The sequence below is a fragment of the Tachyglossus aculeatus genome, chromosome 13 (assembly GCF_015852505.1).
Source record: "Tachyglossus aculeatus isolate mTacAcu1 chromosome 13, mTacAcu1.pri, whole genome shotgun sequence".
Lineage (NCBI taxonomy): Eukaryota > Metazoa > Chordata > Mammalia > Monotremata > Tachyglossidae > Tachyglossus > Tachyglossus aculeatus.
The window spans coordinates 9,538,250-9,563,581 of NC_052078.1; the positions used below are offsets into that span (position 1 = coordinate 9,538,250).

Below are 25,332 nucleotides of genomic sequence, written 5' to 3' on the forward strand. Positions count from 1 at the left end.
CCAACTTGGACTTCCCAAGCGCTCAGTCCAGTGCTCTGCACATAGTAAGCGCTCAGTAAATACGATTGATGATGATGATGATGATGATGAAGTGGTGTGGGGGAGGAAGCCTCTTAGGTGGGTGTGGCCCCTCCCCCCGCCCTGGCATCGGGGGAGGTTTGGGCTGAGCGGAGGGAGCCGGGCGGGCGGCCGGCCGGCCCTCCGTCCCTCCGCCCGCCCACCCGCGCTCGCGTCTCGGCGCTCGTCTGGTCCTGCCTGCCGGTTGCTAGGGGGAAAGGGGACGCGCCGCGGCCTCCCCTTGGTCCGGGCCGCAGGCGCCGCGGCGGGCCCAAGGGAGGAGCGGCGGGCCCAAGGGAGGAGCGGCGGGCCCGGCTCCCGGCCCCCGGCCCCCGGCCCCCGGCCCGCGGTCCGGTCCGGTCCGGTCCGGCCCTGTCCGGCCGCCGCCGCCGCCCCGCAGCCCTCAGGCTTGCACACGGCCCGGCCCGGCCCGGCCCGGCCCGGGGGCCGATGGAGCCCGGGAAGGTGGGTGCCGGTGCGGGTGCGGGCGCCGACGACCCCTCCCTTCCCCAATCCAGGGGGCCCCACCCCGACCCGACCCTCTCTCCCTCTTCCTCTCTCCCTCTTCCTCTCTCCCTCTTCCTCTCTCCCTCTCTCCCTCCCCCCTCCCCCTCCCCCTTTCCCTCTCCCCCATCTTTCTCCCTCTCTCTCCTCTCCTCCCCCTCCCCCTTTCCCTCTCCCCCATCTTTCTCCCTCTCCCTCCTCTCCTCCCCCTCCCCCTTTCACCCCCTCTCCTCCCTTTCCCTCTCCCCCATCTTTCTCCCTCTCCCTCCTCTCCTCCCCCCTCCCCCTCCCCCTCTCCCTTTCACCCCCTCCGGGCGCCGACGACCCCTCCCTTCCCCAATCCAGGGGGCCCCACCCCGACCCGACCCTCTCCCCCCTCCCCCCCTCCCCCTCCCCCTTTCCCTCTCCCCCATCTTTCTCCCTCTCTCTCCTCTCCTCCCCCTCTCACCCCTTCTCCCCCCTTTCCCTCTCCCCCCTTTCCCTCTCCCCCATCTTTCTCCCTCTCCCTCCTCTCCTCCCCCCTCCCCCTCTCCCTTTCACCCCCTCCCTCCTCTCTCCCTCTCCCCCCCTCCCTCTCCCCTTCCCTCCCCCCTCCCTCTCCCCCTCTCCCCCCTCCCTCTCCCCCTCTCCCCCCTCCCTCTCCCCCTCTCCCCCTCTCCCCCTTCCCTCCCCCCTCCCTCTCCCCCTCTCCCTCTCCCCCCTTTCCCTGTCCCCCATCTTTCTCCCTCTCCCTCCTCTCCTCCCCCCCTCCCCTTCCCCCTCCCTCTCCCCCTCTCCCTCTCCCCCCTCCCCCTGTTTCCCTCTCCCCCGCTCTCCCTCTCTCCCGCCTCTCCCCCCTCTCCCCCCTCTCCCCCCTCTCCCCCTCCTCTCCCCCCTCTCCCCCTCCAATCCCTCTCCCCCTTCCCTCTCCCCCCTCCCCCGGCCCGTCCCTCTCCCCCCCCCGATGCGGCGGCGGGGCTCCTCGGGGCCCTAGACAGGACAAGCCGAGGACCGATACGCCGACAGACATGAGATTCCCGACTCCACCGATTGTCAGCTGGGTGACTTTGGGCAAGTCACCTAACTTCTCCGGGCCTCAGTTCCCTCATCTGGAAAATGGGGATGAAGACTGGGGGCCCCCCGTGGGGGCTGATCACCTTGTAACCTCCCCAGCGCTTACAACAGTGCTTTGCACATAGTAAGCACGTAATAAATGCCATTATTATTATTATTAGGAGATTGGACGTGTGGGGCCTCCTCCTCCCCCCTTCGCTCCTTCCTCCTGACTTCCTCCGCCTTCTCTCCCCCCCTTTTCTTCCTCTTGCTCCTCCTCCTCCTCTTCTTCCTTCTCCCCATCTTCCTCCTCTTCTTCCTCCCCTTCTTCCTCCTCCTCCTCCCCTTCTTCTTCCTCCTCCTCCTCCTCCTCCTCCCCTTCTTCCTCCTCCTTCTCTTCTTCCTCCTCCTTCTCTTCTTCCTCCTCCTTCTCTTCTTCCTCCTCTTCTTCTTCCTCTCCTCCTCCCCCTTTTCTTCCTCCTCCTCTTCCTTCTCCTCTTCCTCCTCCTCTTCTTAGAGAAGCAGCATGGCTCAGTGGAAAGAGCCCAGACTTTGGAGTCAGAGATCATGGATTCAAATTCTGGCTCCACCACTTGTCAGCTGTGTGACTTTGGGCAAGTCACTTTAACTTCTCTATGCCTCAGTTACCTCATCTGGAAAATGGGGATTAAGACTGTCAGCCCCACATGGGACAACTTGATTACCTTGTATCTACCCCAGCGCTTAGAACAGTGCTTTGCACATAGTAAGCACTTAATAAAAATGTCATCATCATTCTTCCTCCTCTTCTTCCTCCTCCTCTTCCTTTTCCTCCTCCTCTTCCTCTCTAGACTGTGAGCCCGTTGTCGGGCTGGGATTGTCTCTATTGCTGACTTGTACTTTCCAAGCGCTTAGTACAGTGCTCTGCACACAGATTGAATGAATCAATCCTCTTCCTCCTGGAAGAGGCCCAGCCGGTCAATCACCCCCCGCCCCCCAATCTCCTAAAGATGTGATGGAGAGGAAGGCACAAAGGGGCAGAGCCAGTTGGAGGAGTGGATTCATTCAGTCAGTCGTATTGAGCACTTATTGGGGGCAGAGCCCTGTACTAAGCGCTTAGAAAGTATAATCCAGCAATAAATAGAGTCAATCCCTGCCCACACCGGGTTTACAGACTAGAAGGGGGGATCAGGCCTGCTATTTCTGGGACCAGCCCCACATCACAACTGGCAGAGGTCTCAAGGCTGGAGACCTCAGGAAGATCTCCTGGTCGCCCTCCTCTCCATTCTAGTGGCCCAAGTGTCCGACAGCTTCAGGAAAGTGGCCGATCTACCTGTTGGAAGGGAAGAGTAACCAATTAACCCACCCCTGGCATTTTTGGAGCACTTGTGTACAGAGCTAGACACCTTCTATGTCTACGAGGAGTTTACAGTCTAGAAGGGGAGACGGACGTGAATATAATTAGATAAATGAGGGATAGGTACTCAAGCGCCATGAGGCCGTGGGTAGGGTGAATATCAAGTGCTTAAAGGGTACAGATCTAAGTGCTTGGGTGATGCAGAAGGGAGGGGGAGTAGGTGATTCCGCCCCTCAAAATTCCTCCCACGCAGTCCAAGCCTGTAGACCAAAGCCTCCTGAGCTCAAAAAAGGGAGAGGGAAGTATAAAGTATAAACCCTATATGCTTATCTGTTCACTGTTTGTCCTCCTGTGTCTTCGTCAGTTTTTAAAAATATTGAATTTTGTCCACTCTCTTCTCCCCATAGCTTGTACATTTCTGGAGTCATTTGAATTACTTTATATTTTGGGGGACATTCTTTAATACCTTCCAAGATGGTCAGAGGTTGTACTGAAGAACAGTCTGAAAATGTGCTCCACTGACACAGATGCCTGGGGACTTGTGACACGAGACAAGTCCTCCTCAACTGTCATTGAGCCATTCAGTCTTTTGGGGAAAAAAACCACATTACTGCAGCAAAAGAGGAACCTCAGCAAAAGAAAAACATAATAGGCGCAAGTAGACTTTGAGCACCGCACAGCAACCAGCTCTAACATTCATGGACGTGGTCTTCCCAAGGGGCAGGGACCGTGTCTAATTCCCACCTATGTATTCTGTCCCAGCCCTTAACACAGTGCTTTGCACACAATAGGAGCTACTAGATTTGGTGTCTTTCTGCTCGTTTCTGAAGATGAATGAAAAGACTAGAGACAAGCTATGTTTTTCTGTAGAAAACTTTTCATAGAAATTTTTTTTGAGTGATGCAGCGTCTCCAGAGGTGTAGTCTTAGCATGCTGTTTTAGGTTGTCTTTCTCCCTCATCTTGCCGGTAAAAAAAAGTCCATCTGTTAATTAAACATCCTGTCTTGCTTGCATTTTGTATTTCCAAAGACCTATTGCTTTTATGGACATCTTTTAGAAATCAAAATTAAGAAGTAGCTTCGGTTGATGACCACGGCGGTGACCTCCAGGTCAGATATTTCCTGGCAGTTGACGACAGGCTACGTGAGCCTGTCGGTGGCAAGTTGTCATTAACTTGAGAACAAATCAACCCAGAGGTTATCATTGCTCAATTAAATGATGAACATAATATCACTTAGATAAATGAATTATGTGCTATCCCCCATAATGAAAGGAAGGGTTTTAGGTCAAATGACTCTAACTCCTTTCCAGTCAAGTTTTCTAAAAAGCATTGTTTTCTGTTACAGCTCTTTTAAAATCTAAAGTCTGTTTTCCTCCTTGAGAAAACAGGAGACAAGAGAAATAGGCAAGAGAGGTCAGAAGAGAACCGGGAAAGCCCTGTGTTGTTGAAATCAAGGAACCAGAAGGTGTCAAGGAGGAGAAAGAGGTCAGCAGTAGCAAAGGTGGTCAAGAAGCCAAGGGAGATTAGGACAGAGTAGAGCCCATTAATTTTGGCCAAGAGGAGGTCACTGGAGGTCACGAAAGCATGATCTGCAGAGAGTGAAAGTGTTGCAAACCAGATTACAGAGTTGAGAAGAGACTCGCCGGAGAGGAATAAAAACAGTAGGGATATACGTATGTAATTTGGAAAAGAATTTGAAGAGTGGCAGTAGTTGAAGGGGACTGTGGGAAGACAGTTTAATGTGGGGAAGAGTTGGGTATGTTGGAAGGCAGAGAGGAAAGACCTAGATAAGAGTGAGAGGTTGAAGAGAATGAGGGGTAAATGTTTTTAAGAGGTCAGAAGGTATGGGTTTCATAGCACAGGTTAGAGGATTTAGATTTTTAAGATCAGGCAGGAGTCCCTTAAGACTGTAAGTTCGTGGTGAGCAGGGAATGTTTGCCAACTCTGTTGTATTCTCACAAGCACTTAGTATAGTGCTCTGCACACAGTAAGTGCTTAATAAATACCATTGATGATGATGATGTTCTTCAATTTGAAAAACAGCTAGGGAGGAGAAGGTTGGGATTGAGCCCAGGAGAGCACTGAGGGGCAGTGACAGCCATTTAGAAAATTCACTTTTGTCAGCCCCTATCCTGCCTAGTGAGGTCAGCCGGGGTAGGGAAGAAGGAGTTTGGGGCACTGGGAACTTGAGGAGGGTGTTCAAAGTCCAAAATAGCTGGTTTGGGATGTGGGTGATGGAGCTGGGAAGGGGGGCATAGTAGCGCTTGCTCTTGAGCTGAAGAAAGGGCAGAGTTAGAAGGTAAATTTGAAATGGCAGAGGCTGTCCTTTCTCATCTTCAGCTAGCCCTTTCGTCAAACCTGATGGATTGCTAAAATTTAGTCTCAGTAGCCTTGAGTTATTGTTTAGCTCAGTCTCACGCAATATTTCAAAGCGCCGCATTAGAGGTGGGACAAAATCTGGCCTTTCAGATCATCATCATCAATCGTATTTATTGAGCGCTTACTATGTGCAGAGCACTGTACTAAGCGCTTGGGAAGTACAAATTGGCAACATATAGAGACAGTACCTACCCAACAGTGGGCTCACAGATTACCATCCAGCCACCATCATTTCCATGTGGGATAATACACAGTCTTGCACAGCAGTGAAATTTGAAAGTACTATTATCATCTGTTTTAATATTAATAGTTAAATTACATACAAAACTCGAAAGACTTAAAAATGTAGTGAAACTAGGAGACTATCTTTTTAGAAGCAGATGCCAGATAAGTAGTACATGTTCACAAACCCATCATACCAATTAATGTGGCAGGTAAGAATAAATTAAATGTTCAGTCCCTGATTAAACTTGAATACCATATGGGACATAGTCTCAATCAGCAGAATAATATTTAGTAACTCATTTATAATGAGTTCTGCTTGTGAGTGTTTTATAAAATTTGGAGGCATGATCAGAAAAGTACACTTTTGAATGGTTATTTAAGGAAATAGGTCCCTATAGAACTGAAATTTGTTTTTGGGACATAGTTGATAGTCGGTCCCCTTTAGTAAATGAACATAGTATCTTCACTACCTTTAATAGCCCCATGAAAACATTCCTATTCAAAGAAAAAAATGTAATAGTTGTTTATCCCAGCATTCAAGTGGCTTTATTTAAACTTAACTGTATTTTTTTTCTTTTTCTTAGAGGACAAAAGAAGATACTTGGAAATCAGATGACCTTAAGAAGCATCTGAGGGTAAACCATTTGAGAGATTTTGAACGAGATTTACAAAACGGGATACATTTACTGTAGTTAATATTCATACATGAGAATGTGCTTTCCATTGCAGAAAGATTGGGGAATAGTATCCCCTGGGACGCTGACACAAAGGCACTGTGCACCCAAGGACTCTGACGCTTTAAGATGCTCTTCAACTGCCATTTACTTCCCTGCAGTCCGAGGGATAATCCAAATCCTATGGAAGTCTAATTGGGGCTGAGCCAAGATAGGACTCCCTTGGAAGCAGCCTGCTCTCATTTCCAGACGATCAAAGGGAACTAATCCCAAGGGTCTTGGAGAAACACATAGTAAGCGCTGTACCCAGCAAGTGCTCAATAAATGCCACTGATTAACTGATTGATTGAGATTCCTCAATTCCTATACCTCCACTGAAACTGGAATTTAGTAGGTGCTGGATTCTCCTGTAGGGTTCAGGGATTTAGAAGTTACAGTGGGAGCAGAGTTGGGATCTCCTTATCAATCAGTGGTATTTATTGAGCACTTAACTGTGTGCAGAGCACTATACTAAGCACTTGGGAGAGTACACTACAAGACAGTTGGCAGACATGTTTGAATTAAAATATATTACTATAAGGGTTGGTTTAGCTCATCATCATTAAGAGGTTGGGGAATTTGAGAGAAATTCCGTACTGGAGATCTGGAGGTCTTTGGAAGCCTTCGAGATAAAATGCATTTTAAGAGGGTAAAGAACGCTTTTCCTTGAACACTAGTTTTTTTCATTTATCAATTTTAGGTATCTCAGTCAGACGGTCAAAAAGAAGAGAAGAAACACAGAGACAAGAAACTGCCAAGAGATTTAGAGGCGAATGACCTGGGTGATTACAAAGACTCTAAATACCTGGAAAGAGACAGAACTATAGTAAAGAATAAAGAAAGAACAAGAGAAAGGGACAGTCATCGTACCGAAAGAGATAGAGAAAAACAAAGAGAGAGAGAGAGAAAGAAAGATCCAAGGGAAAGTGAAAAATCTAAAGAAAGGCATCGAGAACAAGATGTGGAGAGGGAAAAGTACCTCAGCAGAGGAAAAGATAAAGACCGGGCCCGAGAGAAAGATAGGTACCTTAGAAAAGAAGAACATAAGCAATTGGTTGGACATCATAACCTGAAGGAGCCTGAAGGAAGAGGTAAAGAACATCATGAAAGATTAGAAAAAAAGAGTCCATCAGGTAGGTTGATGTGCTTTTCTGGTCATATTTTGAGCTTTTTTCCTCTATTTTAGTACTGTTATTAGTAGTGGTGGTGGTATGCATTGAATGCTTGCTATGTGCAAAATAAACACTGGGTACATAGGAAGTAAACAGATGAGATGTGGTCCAAAATGGGAGTAAGCCAAAGGATAGAACAATATCAATGGAAAACAAAGCGACAATGAATTGTATGGTTGACCATCAATAACTATATAGGCACAGTTCATCATCATCAATCGTATTTATTGAGCGCTTACTATGTGCAGAGCACTGTACTAAGCGCTTGGGAAGTACAAATTGGCAACATATAGAGACAGTCCCTACCCAACAGTGGGCTCACGGTCTAAAAGGGGGAGACAAAACCAAACATACTAACAAAATAAAATAAATAGAGTAGATATGTGCAAGTAAAATAAATAAATAAATAAATAGAGTAATAAATATGTACAAACATATATACATATACTATATGTTATGTTGCCAACGTGTACTTCCCAAGCGCTTAGTCCAGTGCTCCGCACAAAGCAAGCACTCAATAAATACGACTGATTGATTGAATGAGTTCCGCACAAAGTAAGCGCTCAATAAATACGACTGATTGATTGATTGATTGAATCATCATCATCAATTGCATTTATTGAGCGCCCACTGTGTGCAGAGCACTGTACCAAGCGCTTGGGAAGTCCAAATTGGCAACATATACAGTCCCTACCCAACAGTGGGCTCACAGTCTAAAAGGGGGAGACAGAGAACAAAACCAAACATACTAACAAAATAAAATAAATAGAATAGATATGTGCAAGTAAAATAAATAAATAAATAAATAAATAGAGTAATAAATATGTACAAACATATATACATATATACATATACTATATGTTATGTTGCCAACGTGTACTTCCCAAGCACTTAGTCCAGTGCTCCGCACAAAGCAAGCGCTCAATAAATACGATTGATTGATTGATTGATTGAATCATCATCATCATCATCAATCGTATTCATTGAGCGCCCACTGTGTGCAGAGCACTGGACCAAGCGCCTGGGAAGTCCAAATTGGCAACATATAGAGACAGTCCCTACCCAACAGTGGGCTCACAGTCTAAAAGGGGGAGACAAAACCAAACATACTAACCAAATAAAATAAATAGAATAGATATGTACAAGTAAAATAAATAAATAGAGTAATAAATATGTACAAATATATCTACATATATACAGGTGCTGTGGGGAAGGGAAGGAGGTAAGATGGGGGGGATGGAGGGGGGGAGTGAACGAGTGAAGGGTCCCCGGGCCCCGAGCCGTGGTCGCCGGGGAAGGCCCGGCCGGGCCAGGCCTTCCTCCCGAGCCGCCGCCCCCTGCCCTCCATTTTGGCCCCCCAGTTATTAGAAGGGAGAAAGCCTCACTTGTCCTAAAGCTCCCTTAAGGCAGAGTCTTTGTTTACAAACCCCTACAGCCTCTCCAGCCTTAGATCAGATCTGATCTTGATGGCAGGAATCTGTTCAGAGATAGCTTGGCAGAAAGCAGAGAGGCTGGCTTGGCACAAAGTGGCCTGAGGGGCCATGGTGCTTCTAACAATAATAATAATAATGATGGCATTTGTTAAGCGCTTACTATGCGCAAAGCACTGTTCTAAGTGCTGGGGAGGATACAAGGTGATCAGGTTGTCCCACGTGGGGCTCACAGTCTTAATCCCCGTTTTACAGGTGAGTGAACTGAGGCACAGAGAAATGAAGTGACTTGCCCAAAGTCACACAGCTGACAAGTGGCGGAGCTGGGATTTGAACCCATGACCTCTGACTCCCAAGCCCGGGCTCTTTCCATTGAGCCACGCTGCTTCTGCTCCTGATCTTGGGGAGGGCTCTGGGTGACGTTGACCTCTTGAAATTTTGCCGTCCACTCACAAGTAACTAGGCCTGGAAATCAGAAGGACCTGGTTTCCTATCCTGGCTCCGTCATGTGCCGGCTGTGTGATCTTGGGCAAGTCACTTCACTTCTTTGTGCCTCAGTTACCTCATCTGTAAAATAGGGATTAAGACCATGTGCCCCACGTGGGATATGGACTGTGTCCAACCTAATTAACTTATACCTACCCCAGAGCTTAGTACAGTGTCTGGCGCAAAGTAAATGCTTAACAAGTACCATTTTGAAAGTCTGGGCATCACCTTGAAGGAATTGCTAGCTACTGAAAGTTTCTAAAATTCATTCCTTTAGAACAACATCTTTTACTTCACTGTTGCTTTCTGAAATCAGTCTTTTTTAATCATTTGTTTGTTGTTAATTATAGCTGTCAGTCTGAAGACCCTGTAGTTAATTCTTTGAGCCCCAGGTGGGACAACCTGATGACCTTGTATTTCACCCAGTGATTTGAACAGTGCTTGGCACATAGTAAGCGCTTAACAAAAACCATAAGTAAAGTATTATCCCTTTTATGGGTCCCTTTGAACATTAGACATCTAGGGTGCTGGCTCAACAACAACTGAAAATTGGTTGTAGTTCTTACCCTTTTTCCTCTCCTCCTCTCCTTCCCCCCTGCCTTACCTCCTTCCCCTCCCCACAGCACCTGTATATATGTTTGTTCAGATTTATTACTCTATTTTACTTGTACATATTTACTATTCTATTTATTTTGTTAATGATGTACATTTAGCTTTAATTCTGTTTTTTCTGACGACACCTGTCCACATGTTTTGTTTTGTTGTCTGTCTCCCCCTTCTAGATTGTGAGCCCGTTGTTGGATAGGGACCATCTCTATATGTTGCCAACTTGTACTTCCCAAGCGCTTAGTGCAGTGCTCTGCATACAGTAAGCGCTCAATAAATACGATTGAATGAATGAAGGAATTAAATATAATTCTGTTCTTTGAAATAATTGATCCTGTCACTATCCCTACTTGTTAGGGATTCTATGACTAGAAATGTTCAGCCTCCAGAGTGCAGAAGTGATTTGATAATAAATGTCCTTAGTAATGAGATGTTGCAAGAACATTGCGGAATGATCTGGGCTTGGGAGTGTAAGAAGATGTTTTTCATTATTGTAGAAAATAAGACAAGAGGTGAAGAGAGAGTGAGAAGTTATGAAAGCAGAGAAAAAAGATATGAAGACAGAGAAAGGCGACATCAAGAAACTAGAGATGACAGCAATAAAAGGCGCCGAGAAAGCAAAGACGAAGACAGAGAAAGGAGGCATCAAGAAAGAAAAGTAAAAAAACCAAGATGTATTTTACATTTTAGAATAACAAAGTAGAGGGAAATGTAAACTGAAACATTTTCTAGTAAATTTTGTCAAATGGATCGATAAGAGGCTAGGAGGAAACCTCAAGTTAAATTTTCTACTTCTTGATCTTGAATATCCCTCTTTTAATAAATTCCAGAATTGTATTTATTTTGGATAAAGGGCACTATGTTTCTGAAATGACCAAGGAAATAATGTTTGTAGAAGGTGGTTAAGCAAATTCAAATTCAAACGCTTAACATAAAGACGTTACTGCTCATGGTGAGTTTAAAGCTACTACTGTAGCCATTCAAAGAAACTGAAGGAAATCAGGTCATGTGAACAAAGGTAGACAAAATGCTTGCAAGGAGTAACAAAGGAGTAACACTGAATTTCTAGCCCACCCTAAGGGCTAGAAGTCTCAGTAGATCTTTTGAAATCCTTTCATTTTCCGAGCAGGCAGATGTTTTCCTGTTTGTTTTCCAGGGTTAATCAGAAGCGAGAACTGTTGTGTTCTAATTGGAAATTGTACATTTTCTAAGATATTTCATTTTGGTTTTGATTTTGCAGTTTGTTGATGGCAAAGACAATCGTATTAAATATTTGCTCAGTAAAGATGAAGATCGAGAGAAGAGGCACAAGAGACAAAAAGAGCATATTCGAGAAACTAAGGATCAAGAAAAAAGTGCCCTTAGGGACAAAAGAGAAAGATTGTCAAGAGAAAAAAGTAGCTCATTGCCTGGTAAAGATGGTGAAGAGAAGCATAAAGAAAAACAACAAAAAGAAATACCTTCTTTTGGTGGTGATGATAGACGAAGAAGCACTATGGAAAAAAAAGAAAGAAAAGTGAGAGAAGAACCCACAAAGAAAGGGGATTCAAAGGTTATTTTCCCTCCCATATTGGAAAAAGAATCTCTCACATAGTTCAATTATACCTTTAAATTCCACCTGAGACCAACATGCCTGGCAAGAAATCATATTATTTACAAAATCTAATAAGCAGCCTTGGACTGCTGTTGAGGTTAATGTCAAGATTTATTGCCCCAAACTAAATATTGGCATAAGCAAGACTGAAGTCAATATTCACTCTGAGGGGTGATAAATCTTACTATGTGGAGAAATATGAAGTCATTATGTATCATTAGATTCTGAATGTATTCATGAGAAATGTCTAGAAATCCATTACCTAGAGGGCATGCAATGAAGACTGCCTGCTGACTGACTTAAGTAGAGCTTTTAAAAGAAACTTTTTTATTGTAGCAAAGAGGAAATTAAAGATCTAGGAAAATGATTTTGATATCCCAATCAAGACATGAGGTGGCATTTTGAATTTATAGAACACTGTAATTGCCTGCCAGGAATTTAAATAGGGGGCATAGGTTTATAGTATTCTGAAATCTATTTGGTTGAGATTATTCAACTCTCAATATATTTATTTCCAAATTGGTGGAAATTTTTATAGTCATTAGCTGGTTATTTTTCGGAAGCAGATTGTTTTTGTGAATAGCAATAATGAGGGTAATACTATAAAGACTAATAAAGTTAAGAAACTGCATTTCTTTCAAAGAGCTCAAACTATATTCACATGTTTTGGCATGCTATTTTTAATGAGGATCCACGATCTTATCTTTGTAATCAATACTCTGATGGTAATGTTAACAATAATTGTTTGAATTCTCGTAGTTTCTTTGAAAGAACTAATAGGGCTTTTGTAGATATTATTTTGTTTAACTTCACATCAGCCCTCTGAAGTAGGGAAAAGGTATTATCATTGTTTCCATATAACAGACGGAGAAATTGAGGCAAGGGGAGTGACTTGCCTAGGGTCTCAATCATGATTAGAATCTGGGCTAAAGTCTAGGTTTCCAGCGTACCCACCCTTTCCACCAGTTTATTTCCGTATTTTTTTTCATTCATGTTGAAAGTTGACCTGTAATTAATCTGGAAAGTAATAATCAACATTTTTAACATTTAAAGGGAGCATTTTTCAAGACTAAACAAATCATATATTTCAGTTAAGATGGATAGGTCACATTATTGAAGTGGTAACAGATTGTAATACTAAAATAGAAAGAAAAAAAGGATCTGAATTTTTTTTCCCGGCAAGACAAATAAATATACCTGGAATATTCATCTTTTCTCAATAATCTCATTACAAATACGCAAAATTATTGTGTATATTTTAAAGCAATTTTGAGTCAGGAAACTAGCCAGTCATTATTATTTGGTAAGTAATACACTGCCCATGCAGAATTGATGATTGTGAATATTAAGCATTAAAAAAATACACATTCATCCTTTTAGCATCTTTATTCACCAGCTTCCCCTAACCATTTTTCTCGGCATGATGGCTCTCCATTTCATAGTACATTGAAAAAAGCTGTTTCAATTTACTTTAAATTGGAATTCAGAGATGTTCGACCAGTAATGGAAATAGAAATCAATGCACGGTTTTCTTTTTTCTGTCAGCAGGGTGATCATAGAAATCAAGGAGCAAGTTCAAAAGGAGAATCTGGATTACCCAGCTGGTATGCGAAGTCACCATTTTAACCTGTTGTTGACAGACTGATGCTCATTAACTGAGCATCATGGCCTAGTGGATAGAGCACGGGCTTGGGTGTCAGAAGGACTTGGGTTCTATCCCGGCTCGTCCACTTATCTGCTGTGTGAATTTGGGCAAGTCTCTTCACTTCTCTGGGCCTCAGTTATCTCATCTGTAAAATGGGGATTAAGACTGTGAGCTTCTTGTGGGACAGGGACTGTATCCTCCAACCCGATTAGCTTGAACCTATCCCAGCGCTTAGAAAAGTGCTTGACATATAGTAAGCGCTTAACAAAAACCATTATTATCATTATTATTGTTAGTAGTAGTAGTAGTAGTAATAACCCCTCCCGCCCCACGTCCAAACATCATCTAGGGACTGCAGGCAAGGCCCAGTGGTGATCTGATTGTCAGAGGTTTGGCTGGATCGGGAAGGGGAATTGAGAGCAGCTAAGGAGTAACTCCTCTGTAAGGTCTTGTCCCCCCTGGAAGAGTTTCCCAAGGAGAGAGTTCAAATTCATTCATTCAGAAGAAGGGCAAGCATCTTTCCACGTAAATCCATATATGCCATTTTTAATTTCCTTGGCCTGAATGCTTGTTGAAATATTTAAAATTTGGGAATATTTCAGTATACATTTTCTAGTGGAGCAGAAAAAGCACTTGACCACTTTGGTTATGATAGCTTTCTGTTTGGGCATTTTCATTTCACCTTTTCAAAATGTGAAGAGGGTTTTTTGGTAGGTAGAATGATCTTGCTTTTAAAACAACCTTTTTTTGATGATAATCTCTGTTGGCTTGTAGGAATATACAGAATTTAATAAAAGACATTGGAAAAGAAAACAAAGATACAAGAAAAAAGGTAAAATATTTCACTTTGGGATATTAGAATCCATGGATTTTATTAATCAATGGTAATTATTGAGTACTTACTAAACTGCTTGGGAGAGGACAGTACAATAGAGTTGGTAGACACGATCCCTGCCCTCAAAAAGTGTACAATCTAGTAGAAACAGGGAAGGAGCAGAAAGGAAGGTTACGTATATAACTTCTTGGGATTTGAGGTGGAGTAACAGTACTTAAGGGGTAGAGGCCCAAAAGGGTTGGGAAATGAGAGGTTAGTCAGGGAAGGCTTCTTGGAGGTGATGAGATTTTAGTAGGGTTTTGATGATGGGGCGACGACGAGTTGTCAGGTATGAAGAGGGAGGGAATTCAGGCCAGAGGGAGAATGTGGCCAAGGAGTTGAAGGTGAGAGGCGAGATCAAGGTACCGAAGTAAACGGGAATCGGCAACAACATGCAGTCAAACAAAATGTACAGTTTTACAGCAAAGTAACAACAGTATAGGCTTGGAAGAAGAATCATTTACACAAAATTGAAGGTATTTCAAATCCTGAGTAATATTGTGAATGTACTGTGTAAATGACGGACACAGTGTTTTGATTTTCATATCTTAACAAGACTTCTGCATTTAAATGACAGTGACTATCAGTTGTGCTTTTCTGGCTATTGTTCTACTCCTTTCTTCCTGCTTTGAGAGAAAGCATTTCCTGGAAGGCCAGATGCCACTGAAGCTATAGTATGTTTTTCCTGCAAGAAGTAATTTATCATTCTGGGGTTAAGATTCAACTTTTCTGGAAGAGGATTGAATTATAAACTTATAAAGTATTCAGCTTTTGATTTTGAAAGGTGGAAGAGTTGATTATTTTTGTCAAAAAGCTAGGAGACTTTGTTAGGGAAAACACGACTCCCACTGAAAACTTGTTTTTCAGGATCCTGAGCTGACTGATGTAACTCTTCCTAGCCGTATATGGAAAGGCTAAAGTATCAAACAGACTTGAAACTATTCACTGAGGGAAACTGAAAATGTACTCTCAGAGGGTTTTAATTTCTGAGTTAAATGTTCACCGATCTAGGATAAGCTTTCTATTTAAGGGCACTGAATAGTAACAAGCCATCACCAGTTTTGGGAGAAACTGGGGACGAGAACAGAGCTGTTTAATAGGGCTCTGAGCCAGCGTGGCTTCTCTTCTACCCCTTTCAGCAATCCAAGATCCTCACTGCTCCCAAATTCTGTTTACTGTGCTCCAGTTCTGATGGAAAAAGAACCCAGAAGACAGTGTGCAATATGAAAACAGTGTGGCATAGTGGATAGAGCATGGCCTTGGGAGTCAGAGGAGCCAGCCCCTCTACTTCCCTGCTGTATGACCTAAGGCCTATCATGTAACTCATCTGTGCCTCAGTTTTCTCATCTGTAAGGTGGGGACTCAGTGCCTGTTCTCCCTCCTGCTTAGACTGCAAGCCCTGTGTAAGGCAGGGACTATGACCGAATTGATTACATTGTGTCTACCCCCAACGATCTGGCCTCCTACTTCATTAACAAAATTAAATCCATCAGGTCCGACCTCCCCAAAGTCCCTTCCCCCCTTTCTCCAACCCCCCGGCTCTCAACACTCTCTGCTACTCTCCCATCCTTCCCAGCGGTATCCTCAGAGGAACTCTCCTCCCTCCTCTCAAGTGCTACTCCGGCCACCTGTGCTTCTGACCCCATTCCCTCTCATCTTATGAAATCTCTCGCTCCATCCCTTCTCCCCTCCTTAACTTCCATCTTCAACCGCTCACTCTCCACTGGTTCCTTCCCCTCTGCCTTCAAACATGCCCATGTCTCTCCCATCCTAAAAAAACCCTCTCTTGACCCCACCTCACCTTCTAGTTATCGTCCCATATCCCTCCTACCATTCCTTTCCAAACTCCTTGAACGAGTTGTCTACACGCGCTGCCTAGAATTCCTCAACAACAACTCTCTCCTCGACCCCCTCCAGTCTGGCTTCCGTCCCCTTCATTCCACGGAAACTGCGCTCTCAAAGGTCACCAATGACCTCCTGCTTGCCAAATCCAACGGCTCATACTCTGTCCTAATCCTCCTCGACCTCTCAGCTGCCTTTGACACTGTGGACCACCCCCTTCTCTTCAACACGTTATCTGACCTTGGCTTCACAGACTCCGTCCTCTCCTGGTTCTCTTCTTATCTCTCCGGTCGTTCTTTCTCAGTCTCTTTTGCAGGCTCCTCCTCCCCCTCCCATCCTCTTACTGTGGGGGTTCCCCAAGGTTCAGTGCTTGGTCCCCTTCTGTTCTCAATATACACTCACTCCCTTGGTGACCTCATTCACTCCCACGGCTTCAACTATCATCTCTACGCTGATGACACCCAGATCTACATCTCTGCCCCTGCTCTCTCCCCCTCCCTCCAGGCTCGCATCTCCTCCTGCCTTCAGGACATCTCCATCTGGATGTCCGCCCGCCACCTAAAGCTCAACATGTCGAAGACTGAGCTCCTTGTCTTCCCTCCCAAACCTTGTCCTCTCCCTGACTTTCCCATCTCTGTTGACGGCACTACCATCCTTCCCGTCTCACAAGCCCGCAACCTTGGTGTCATCCTCGACTCCGCTCTCTCATTCACCCCTCACATCCAAGCCGTCACCAAAACCTGCCGGTCTCAGCTCCGCAACATTGCCAAGATCCGCCCTTTCCTCTCCATCCAAACCGCTACCCTGCTAATTCAAGCTCTCATCCTATCCCGTCTGGACTACTGCACTAGTCTTCTCTCTGATCTCCCATCCTCGTGTCTCTCTCCACTTCAATCCATACTTCATGCTGCTGCCCGGATTATCTTTGTCCAGAAACGCTCTGGACATATTACTCCCCTCCTCAAAAACCTCCAATGGCTACCGATCAATCTGTGCATCAGGCAGAAACTCCTCACCCTGGGCTTCAAGGCTGTCCATCACCTCGCCCCCTCCTACCTCACCTCCCTTCTCTCCTTCTACTGCCCAGCCCGCACCCTCCGCTCCTCCACCACTAATCTCCTCACTGTACCTCGCTCTCGCCTGTCCCGCCATCGACCCCCGGCCCACGTCATCCCCCGGGCCTGGAATGCCCTCCCTCTGCCCATCCGCCAAGCTAGCTCTCTTCCTCCCTTCAAGGCCCTGCTGAGAGCTCACCTCCTCCAGGTGGCCTTCCCAGACTGAGCCCCTTCTTTCCTCTCCCCCTCGTCCCCCTCTCCATCCCTCCGTCTTACCTCCTTCCCTTCCCCACAGCACCTGTATATATGTATATATGGTTGTACATATTTATTACTCTATTTATTTATTTATTTATTTTACTTGTACATTTCTATCCTACTTATTTTATTTTGTTGGTATGTTTGGTTCTGTTCTCTGTCTCCCCCTTTTAGACTGTGAGCCCACTGTTGGGTAGGGACTGTCTCTATGTGATGCCAATTTGTACTTCCCAAGCGCTTAGTACAGTGCTCTGCACATAGTAAGCGCTCAATAAATACAATTGATTGATTGATTGATTACCCCAGCGCTTAGTACAGTGCTTGACACATAGTAAGCACTTAGCTTCTTCTTGTGAATTCCAAAGAACTTTTCACTAACTGGCTTTTACATTTTCTCCCTTACAGTTCATGTTATTATCTGGGCCCGTGATTTGCAAGGGAGAATCAAATACTTCCTGGAAGGAAACTATTCCTGCAGATATACACTCATGGAAATACTATTTAGCATCTTGTTTTTAGTGATCAGAAATGGTACATTAAGTGTTAGATTGGCTTCGAACACTGGCATTGCTTTAGATTGTGCCATCTGGCAGAGATTTAATGTTTGAAAGAAACTTTGTTTTCTTATAGTTGTCTAAATTAATGGCTTCCAGTTTTTGACATTTAAATCCACCTTGCAATTTTTTTGTGTTCCTGCAAGCATTTCTCTGTGTTTGTTACAAGTGAGGAAACTGAGACACAGAGAAATTAAGAGACTTGCCCAAAATCACACAACAAGCAATTGACAGAGCCAGGATAAGAACTGAGGTCCTCTGACTCTCAGGTGTGGGCTCTTTTCATTAGTCCATGCTGCTTCCCATTTGACTTGGACATGCTTATAATTAGTTGGATTTTTCTGAGCTTCGGCAATGTGACAGGTACCAAAGCTTCTTTGCAATTTCCTCTCGTATACATATCTAAATAGTATTTCCATGAATGTATGTCTACAGGAAAGCATCTTGTTTTTAATGATCAGAAATGGTACATTAAGTGTTAGATTGGTTTCAGACACTGGCATTGCTTTAGATTGTGCTGTCTGGCAGAGATTTTATGTTTGAAAGAAACTTTATTTTCTTATAGTTAAGTCTAATGGCTTCCAGCTTTTGACATTCAAATCCACCTCGCAATTTTTTTTATGTTCTGTTACATTAGCCCAGCCAAGAAGAGCATATGTCAGTGTGGACATCTGCCCAGAAGCCAGCCAGTGATGAAGCTGATGTAAGGAAAATGCCTATTTATGCACATTGTTTTCATTCCTGGAGAATATCTTTCAAAAACATATGCCCCCAATGAAATTCAAAGGTTTTTAAAAATGAGGCTTAATATAAAATCTTCCTTTTTTAAGAATACTGAAAATGATTTTTATATACTATGAAACTTACAGTTTTACCAGATTGAAAATACTTGGTGTTCCTAAACGCAATCTGAAACATTGAATGAAGGTGGAAATGTAATCAAATTGAGAAGCAGTGTGGTCTAGTGGTAAGAGCATGGGCTTGGGAGTCAGAGGACCTGGGTTCTCATCTCAGCTTTATTACATACCTGCTGTGTGACTTTGGGCAAGTCACTTCACTTCTCTGGGCCTCAATTCCCTCACCTGCAAAATGAGAATTCAATGCCTGTTCTCCTCCTACTTAGCCCCATGTGGGACCTGATTATCTTGTCTCTACCTCAGCACTTAGTACAGTGATTGACATGTAGTGAATGCTTAACAACCATTATTATTATTATTATCGTGGTTATTCTTATTATCATTATCGTCTCTGCACACTTCTCCCAGAGCTAAAGCCTCTTTTTGTCAGGAACTAACATTTTTGTTTGAACTTTGTAGGAGGAAAACATGTAAAGGGCTTTGCGTTTTGAAAAGCACGTAATTTGGGGAGTGGTCCTCCATTTAATAGAAGAGTTGCAGTACCCCAAAGTGTACTTTCCTGTTAATTCTGGTCCATTATCCTTGCTCATAGCCCCCAGCTCTGTTCAGTGTCCTCCTCTTACAAGACAAGTTCTGGAGGCAGGTCACCGCAAAGTAATGGTTTAATGCTTTGCAAAAATTTTCCTGTACAGTGCTGAAGGCATAGTCTGAGTGAAGCTCCTTTGGTTGGTTTGTCTATTCAGGGTGATGGCGATATCTCTAGCTCCCCTAGTATATCCCTGCTTTATGTGGAGAATTTCCATCTAGGTCAGTGGCATTCTGACCTGCCGACAGCTCTATTACTGCCTAATTTAGCTCTTACAGTTGCAGTGAATTGGTGGTGGAAAATCAGCAGTGTCCACTGTAATGGTTCCCTTGCTCTCAAAGTGTGCCAACCGTCACCTGCTGTTATGAACAGGAAAAAAAGCATATAGTAATAATAATTATGGAATTGATTAAGCAGTTACTAGGTGCCAAGCACTGAAATAGGTGCAGTTAAGCAGCTAAGATGCAGATAAAATGAGAAGCAGCATGGCCTAATTGATAGCGCACTGCTTGGGAGTCTGAAGGAGCTGGATTCTAATCCCGGCTCCGCCACTTGTCTGCTGTGTGACCTTGGGCAAGTCACTTCACGTCTCTGGGCCTCAGTTACCTCATCAATAAAATGGGGATTAAAACTCTGAGCCCCATGTGGGACATGGACTGTGTCCAAACAGATTAGCTTGTATCTACCCCAGCACTTAGAACAGTGCTTGAAACATAGTTAACGCTTAACAAATAGCATTCAAACAGTCCGTGTCCCACAGAGGGCAATCTTAGAGGGAAGGAGAGCAAGTGTTGTTAGTCCCATTTTTCAGATGAGGAAAGTGGTCAAAAGAGGGCAAATGACTTGCCCAAGGCCAAACAGCAGGCCAGTGGCAGAACCTAGGACACATGACTCCCAGCTTTCCTTGGATGACCTCTTAGCACTTGGGTGGGTGGATGAGTGTGGGTCAGGCTCACTGACATTTAATTTGGCTTGCAAAGTAACCCAAGTGAAGAAGTGCAAGCACCCTCTAAGGGGTTTTCAAGTAATAAGATTAAAGGTTCTGAAACACAAAATTTCATATTTACTTATGATACTCCAGAAGGTCAATTGAGACGATTCTTATATTTACCCAGCAACCTGCATAGTTGTGCCTTTTCTTCTTGGGCTACTCTTCGTAACTCTAGCTGCCTGAGAGTACTCTGAGAGACTCAATGGTGCATGCCAGCGATTGGAAAGATTAAAAAAAATTAATCAAATAATAAAGGGAAGTATTGTATTTATAAGATCTTAAGTTACTGATTAATTAAAACAGAAATAATTCCCTCTGCTTAAAAAGAAAAGAGGCAGTGGTGCAGGCTTCCTTGGCTCCACTCTGGTGTGGTAAACATTTCTGGAGTAGCCTGTGCTGATTAAACTAACATACTCAAATAATCAGGTAAACACCAGGCTGTGTTTCATAACCGTAACTATTTTACTTCAGGAAAACTCTTGAAGGAAGCACGAAATGATACTGTCTTTATTCCTAGAGACTAAGATAAGGATAGGGTGTGAGCAAAACTTTATATTTCCGTATTAAAGCTGGCTCGCCTCCTGACTCTAATTTTAGAGTAAATGTCAAGTTTTGATTTTGTATGCACACAAAGAAATTCATGAGATTCCTTGGGAGACCACAACTAAGGAAAGATGAACTCTGAGCTACCAGGAGCCTGAAGTTCTTCACCTCTAGCCGCAGTCATCCTATAGATCTTTGTTTTTTTTTTTAATGTTAGTGTTTTGCTTCATCTTTCCTTATGGGTCTGTTGCCAGTTCCCTCTCTCCTTTTTTATTTTTAGTTTGGAAACTCCCTGAGGGCCAGGCATTGTGCCTAATTCCCACCCATGTTATTCTTTTCTAGTCCTTAATTCAGGGCTCTGGCACACAAGTACTTAGTTAATACAATCCTTCCTCCTTCTCCTCCACGTCCTCCTCCTCCACTTTCCTCTTCCTCTTGGATACTCCTTAGGAGCTCCTCTCTGGTGTCAGCAACCTCCCATTCCTTAATTAGAGGGAGTTGCTGTGACAGCTTCCTTCCAGCTAGGCTGCCAGCCTTTCCTAGAGTCTCTGTTTTGTGGATGGAATACCCCAGCACCCTGAAATTCATATTGTCTTCCCCCAAAGTGCTTAGTGCAGTGCTCACTGTAATCCATATGTACCCCTCACTGTAATCTGTATGTTCCCCAGCGCTTAGAACAGTGCCTGGCACATAGTAAGTGCTCAACAAATACCATTTTTTTTTAAAAAAAGGGAAGGAATCCTGTGGGTAAGGCTTGGCTGGGTGGAAATCTGTGAGGCCCTCAGGCATCCAGCCGCTCACAGAAAGGGTAGTGTATCTTACTGTATTTTCCTACTCACAGGGCCACTGCAAAGGTCAGCGTAAACAAGAAGGTTACCCACTAAATAGAAATTTACATAACCGGAAAGAGAGTCATATAATCAGAGACCTGTTTTCTCCCTTTTTACAACAGAAGCATGCATGCAAATAAAGCCGACTCAGTCACATAATCTCTTTAGTCCCAAAATGTGGATCAGATTTATTGAATCTTTCACTTTGAGTTGACCGTTCTTGACAGTAAACCAGCCCATTTTGTAACTGGTACATTCTTGTCCGAAAAGTCATAAATAATTAGCAAAACGTGAAAGGAAATGTAATAAAATTTTTCTTATCAATCTGAAGGCATTATACGTTTAAAATAGAATCTACTCCCAGATGACTTTGACCAGGTACATTGTGGGGCATTCTAGCTGACTGGCTTTCTTCTTAGCCAACTGTGGTCTGTCAGCTAAGACTTACTGCATGAACTGCAGGATCTTTCCAAATTCAAAATTTAGTCATATTCTAGCTACACAAATTCCTCTTCAAGTTCCAATTTGAATTTGATATTTTGTGACTTCTTCAGTGAGATCTTCTTTTCTGCCTGGGGTAAATTATATCTAGCCTAGAGCTTAGAACAGTGCTTTATCACATAGTAAGTGCTTAACAAATACTACTGTTATTATTATTATTATTTTCTCTAGTATATGATAATAGCTGACATTTCCACCTTCATTCAATTTTGTGAACAGTCTTATTAGTATCATTTTGCATGCCTTATTCAACATCAAATAAGGCAGAATTACCATAAATGAAATATATTTTTTCTAAATGAAATTTGAATTGTATTTGCTAAAGCAAAAGATCTAATTAAATTCTCCAGAAACCTTTTGATGAAACCGTTTGCCGTTTTCAGATACATATTATCAATCTCCTTTCTTGCTTTTAATCAGTTGTTATGCTTACTTCCAAAGGATATAGAAAAGGAAGATATCAATTCAGAAAATGGTGCTAATGATGATTTTGATGAAAATTATGAAGATGATTTTGAAGTATGTGCAAAATCATATTATTCTTCTTGGCTACTACTTATTTTTGAGTAACAGAATGAGATTCAACTATCATCTCTACGCTGATGACACCCAAATCTACATCTCTGCTCCTGCTCTCTCTCCCTCCCTCCAGGCTCCTATCTCCTCCTGCCTTCAGGACATCTCCATCTGGATGCCTGCCCAGCATCTAAAACTTAATATGTCCAAGACTGAACTCCTTATCTTCCCTCCCAAACCCTGCCCTCTCCCTGACTTTCCCATCACTGTTGATGGCACTACCATCCTTCCCGTCTCACAAGCCCGCAACCTTGGTGTCATCCTCGACTCCGCTCTCTCGTTCACCCCTCACATCCAATCCGTCACCAAAACCTGCCAGTCTCACCTCTGCAACATTGCCAAGATCCGCCCTTTCCTCTCCATCCAAACCGCTACCCTGCTTGTTCAATCTCTCATCCTATCCCGACTGGATTACTGCATCAGCCTCCTCTCCGATCTCCCACCCTCCTGTCTCTCCCCACTTCAATCTATACTTCACGCTGCTGCCCGGATCATCTTTGTGCAGAAACGCTCTGGGCATGTTACTTCCCTCCTCAAAAATCTCCAGTGGCTACCAATCTACCTATGCATCAGGCAAAAACTCCTCACTCTCGTCTTCAAGGCTGTCCATCACCTCACCCCCTCCTACCTCACTTCCCTTCTTTCCTTCTCTAGCCCAGCCTGCACCCTCCGCTCCTCTGCTGCTAACCTCCTCACCGTGCCTCGTTCTCGCCTGTCCCGCCATCGACCCCCAGCCCACATCCTCCCCCTGGCCTGGAATGCCCTCCCTCCGCACATCCGCATAGCTAGCTCTCTTCCTCCCTTCAGAGCCCTACTGAGAGCTCACCTCCTCCAGGAGGCCTTCCCAGACTGAGCACCCTCCCTCCTGTCCCTCTCCTCCCCCTCCCCATCCTTCCCACCTTACCTCCTTCCCCTCCCCACAGCACCTTTATATATGTTTGTACAGATTTATTACTCTATTTATTTTCCTTGTACATATTTACTATTCTATTTATTTCATTTTGTTAATATGTTCTGTTTTGTTGTCTGTCTCCCCCTTCTTGACTGTGAGCCCACTGTTGGGTAGGGACCATCTCTATATGTTGCTAACTTGTACTTCCCAAGCGCTTAGTACAGTGCTCTGCACACAGTAAGCGCTCAGTAAATACGATTGAATGAATGAATGAATGAGATTCAATAACAAGAATTCCATATCAGCTTTTCATACCTTATTCTTGTCTTTAGTTCTTCTTTGATAACTATCTGGAAACAGTATTACTTCCCAACTCCTTGCTGTTCTTTTGACTTAACCTGAAGACATGAATTGGCTGAATTGGTCATAAAATGTAATCCAAATGCAAATGTACTGTGTCCAAAGTCATTTGTGTGTATACACTCAAAATACTCATTTATCACTTTGACTATTGTTCTTATTATGACAGATACTAGCCCAACTATTTTAAGTGTCTTCTGTTTAGAGTGTCCAGTGATAAGAAATTCATGAGGTTTGCCAATGTGCCACTCCTCAAGGGCAACTGGAAGCCTGGTTAGCCTCATGCCAGTCAGCTGCAATATCTAGATGTTGTAATTTTGAGTCACTGGCCACTCCAGTCTACCCCTGTAATCCAGAGTGGCTTCAAGGTCCCTTGGACTTTCTAGACTAAGGTGGATCCCTAACAATTAGTTTTTTTACAACTATTTTGTATTCTTGAAGGACTATGAAGACGATTTTGATGATTTTGATGAAGCTGAGGAGGAGGAAGAAGAAGAGAGTAAAGAAAAAAAAGAAGAAATTCCCTTAGCCAAAAAAATACAAATAGAGGAAATTCAAAGAGCAATTAATGCAGAAAACCAAAGGATTATTCATGCCCTACCTTTGAAACAAGTTCAAACTGAACCTGAAAGGGAACCAAGAATGGGTATGTAGCAGGAACCGAACGAAGCACTTCCAAAGGTTTTTCCCAAACTACAAACTATTTGGGCACAAAGGATCTAATGGTGGATGCTGTCTCGATCAGTATTTCATTCCTTGCCCACCAAGCTATGTTCAGTGTTGAAAGAACACTTTAGCTTTATGACGGTGTCATGTCTTCTGGGCTCATCAGTTGTCAAAGTCACTGGTCAATTCTGTTGGCATTTATTCGGGGTGGGGTTGGGACAGAACACCTTGGTGGTAATGAAGACAGTGGGGCCTGTTGGGAACTAACTGTACAGAGCTGTGGGCCCTGAATCTCTCCTACCCAGTGCTATCCAATCTTCCCCTCTAGACTGTAAGCTTGTTGTGTGCAGGGAATGTGTCTGTTTATTATATTGTACTCTCCCAAGTGATTAGAACAGTGCTCTGCCCACGGAAAGCTCTCAATAAATACCATTGAATGAATGAATCCAAATGCTGTCCCCCTAGCAAGACACAAGAGCATTATTCTACTGACTCAGTTTCAACATTATCACATCCTGAAATTGCTGGAAACTGCTGTAGACTTTCCTGTGAGTCAAAAGGAAATGTCTTAACTCAGAATTCCTATTGATTTTCCATTAAAGCTCAGCTGAAGCGCTTAAGATTCAGTTCCGTTTCCAGTCCTGGCATCATTGAATTAAAGCCCTGTTTTTAAAATGTCATGGATATGATTGTGCAATGTGCCATGAATAATCTCATTTGTTTCTAGGTCTCATCTGTTTTTTCAGAAGTTTTTGGGGTTTTTTTAA

General features: G+C 43.9%; 1 protein-coding gene across 7 annotated transcripts in view; it reads left to right on the forward strand.

Moving 5' to 3' along the window:
* The first annotated feature begins 493 nt into the window (after nucleotides 1-493).
* The window catches only part of DYNC2I1 (dynein 2 intermediate chain 1), a 45,223-nt gene continuing 20,384 nt past the window's right edge, over nucleotides 494-25,332 (forward strand). Inside the window, exons 1-10 of one of the 7 annotated variants that reach the window (XM_038755519.1) lie at nucleotides 494-522; nucleotides 6,119-6,169; nucleotides 6,948-7,380; nucleotides 10,439-10,599; nucleotides 11,182-11,493; nucleotides 13,081-13,139; nucleotides 13,955-14,012; nucleotides 18,401-18,466; nucleotides 22,513-22,590; nucleotides 24,341-24,545. In XM_038755519.1, coding sequence (XP_038611447.1) covers nucleotides 508-522; nucleotides 6,119-6,169; nucleotides 6,948-7,380; nucleotides 10,439-10,599; nucleotides 11,182-11,493; nucleotides 13,081-13,139; nucleotides 13,955-14,012; nucleotides 18,401-18,466; nucleotides 22,513-22,590; nucleotides 24,341-24,545 — 1,438 coding nt within the window. In that variant the 5' untranslated portion in view covers nucleotides 494-507. Of the gene's footprint in view, nucleotides 523-6,118; nucleotides 6,170-6,489; nucleotides 6,502-6,947; nucleotides 7,381-10,438; nucleotides 10,600-11,181; nucleotides 11,494-13,080; nucleotides 13,140-13,954; nucleotides 14,013-18,400; nucleotides 18,467-22,512; nucleotides 22,591-24,340; nucleotides 24,546-25,332 lie in introns of those variants that run through there. The other 6 variants (XM_038755520.1, XM_038755521.1, XM_038755522.1 and 3 more) reach the window with 6 other exon arrangements.